The following is a 2,209-nucleotide window of genomic DNA, read 5'->3' as shown; positions in this document are numbered from 1 at the left end:
AGAGAGAGAGAGAGAGAGAGAGAGAAGGAGAGGAGAGGGAGAGAATAAGTTAGAAAGCCCACTAAAGAGAATCCCTCCAAATGAATGTCATTAATGTGTCAGTCCTAGAAGACCGTCTCACCGTGCTGCCTGACCAGGTCCATGATCTGTGCGTGTGTCAGGGGAGATCCGTACAGGTCGCTTCTTTTACCCACTGAAGGATGTAACGAGGAAATATCACACAAGGATTAGCATTTCTCTTCCGTATGTGTGTTTGTGTGGTTGGGGGCGGGGGGTGCCTGGTTTTGATAGAAATATCTATTGTGTCTGTTACGAGTGGGACAAGGTGAAGCTGTTAAGGAAGTATTATGACACAAAAAGACTTTGATACCGTTTAGAGAATGTTAAAGTATTATCCCGAAAAGATAATATGATTACTTATCATCGTCATCATCACCATCATCATCATCATCATCATCATCATCATCATCAGCATCATCATCATCATCATCATCATCATCATCATCATCGTCATCATCATCATCACCATCATCATCATCATCATCATCATCATCATCATCAGCATCATCATCATCATCATCATCATCATCAACACTGTTATCATCACCAACATCGTCATTGTTGTCGTCCTCGTCGTATCAAGCACAATCAGTCACAAAGACAACCACGTTTCCCTTACATTGAGGTTTTATGATCTGATCGTAGACCTGTTGGGTAGTCAGAGGTTTGCCATAGAATTCTTCAAACCAAGAGCTGCTGCTTCTCTTGCCAACTGTGAAATAGAATATTTGTCTGAATACATGCACATTTCGTCATTTCAAATCACCAAATCTTCGTTCTAATAGCCAAAACAATATTAAATCACCACCACCACCATCATCATCATCATCATCATCATCATCATCATCATCATCATCATCATCATCATCCTCATCATCCTCATCATCATCATCATCATCATCGAGAAATGGCATGTATTATAAAGGATTTATTTCCGGTAATACCAAGTCGAAATGCCTCTAAAATGTGGCGATGTGTGTAAGGCAGTGTATGTTGGGAGTACTTGTGTGGAGGGGGAATATAATAATATAGGGGAAGAAGAGAAGGCACGGTGAAACAGATGTGAGCAGGAGAGAAGGGGGGGGGGGCACTGAGATGGAGGGAAACAGAAAGGTGGAGTGGGAGATGTTCAGAGAGAGGGGGAGCATACTGAAAGAGAGATGAAGAGGGAAAGAGAGGAGAGCTACTGAGAGAGGTAAAGAGAAGGGAGAGAGGGACAGGAAAATAGAGTGAGAGAGAATGAAAAAAGTGAGTGAGAGAGAAAGAGCCCCCTCCCCTGCCCCCTCCAAAAAATGAGCGGCAGAAAAGTGCAAGTTAAGAAGGTCTCACTGTGCTCTTCGATGAGGTCCATGATCTGTGAATGTGTCAGTGGAGCTCCGTACAGGTCTTCGTCTATACTTCTTGAGATCACTGAAGGACACGACAAAGAAATATCACACAAGGGTTACCTTTTCTTACCGTTTAGGTGAATATTTATTTATGTATTCATATTATTATTTGCACAACAATTTATATATATATATATATATATGTGTGAACTCGTATATGTCTGAGAACAATCCAAAACATAGGAAAGAATTTGTTGGAGGTGGGCGGACTCGAGAAAGTTATGCGTGCGTCTTTCTCTTTCGTTACAATTTTCCAAAATTGTTAATGTTTATGGACTGCAATGGAGGTATGTAATAATAAATAGCATTTGTATAGCGTGATTCCCGCTCAACAGCAAGCTCTTACAATCTATATCATTACCCTAGCACACCTGACAGTATTCTGAAACAGTCTCAACTTCATAAAAAAACAAGCTGTACAAGCTGCCATTTTATAGACAGGACGTTCATGTAATCATGACACCATCTCATACTTAGTCCACCATTGTTTCGCAGGTACTCCTTCATCTTCTCGATCACGTCGGGATTTTTCAAAAAATCCAAGTTTCTCTTGGTGAGTTTGATATCTAAAAAAGACAAGAAGAAACATGAAAACGACAATTAAAGACTTTCAGTAAAAGTAAATTTGAACTCTCCATTCACAGCTTACTTGACCTACAACGTACACTCGGGCAGGATCTCCACCCTGTGTGGGACCACATGTGATTCACCTTAACATAACGCCGGAAAGACACTTTGAAACTTATTTTAAGCCGGGGAGT

The 2,209-nt window shown here is 40.9% G+C and overlaps 1 protein-coding gene across 1 annotated transcript in view; it reads right to left on the bottom strand.

Annotated features, from left to right (window-relative positions):
- Positions 1–89: 89 nt before the first annotated feature.
- Positions 90–2,209, bottom strand: part of LOC101849559 — a gene marked incomplete in the record, with an annotated part of 14,721 nt that continues 12,601 nt past the window's right edge. The window contains 4 exon segments of the mRNA XM_035971675.1: positions 90–193; positions 680–772; positions 1,390–1,470; positions 1,922–2,014. Coding sequence (XP_035827568.1) covers positions 105–193; positions 680–772; positions 1,390–1,470; positions 1,922–2,014 — 356 coding nt within the window.

The sequence above is a fragment of the Aplysia californica genome, unplaced genomic scaffold (genome assembly GCF_000002075.1).
Source record: "Aplysia californica isolate F4 #8 unplaced genomic scaffold, AplCal3.0 scaffold00479, whole genome shotgun sequence".
NCBI lineage: Eukaryota > Metazoa > Mollusca > Gastropoda > Aplysiida > Aplysiidae > Aplysia > Aplysia californica.
The sequence above is the reverse complement of the archived record's forward strand: the minus strand, read 5'-3'. Positions and strand labels throughout refer to the sequence as shown.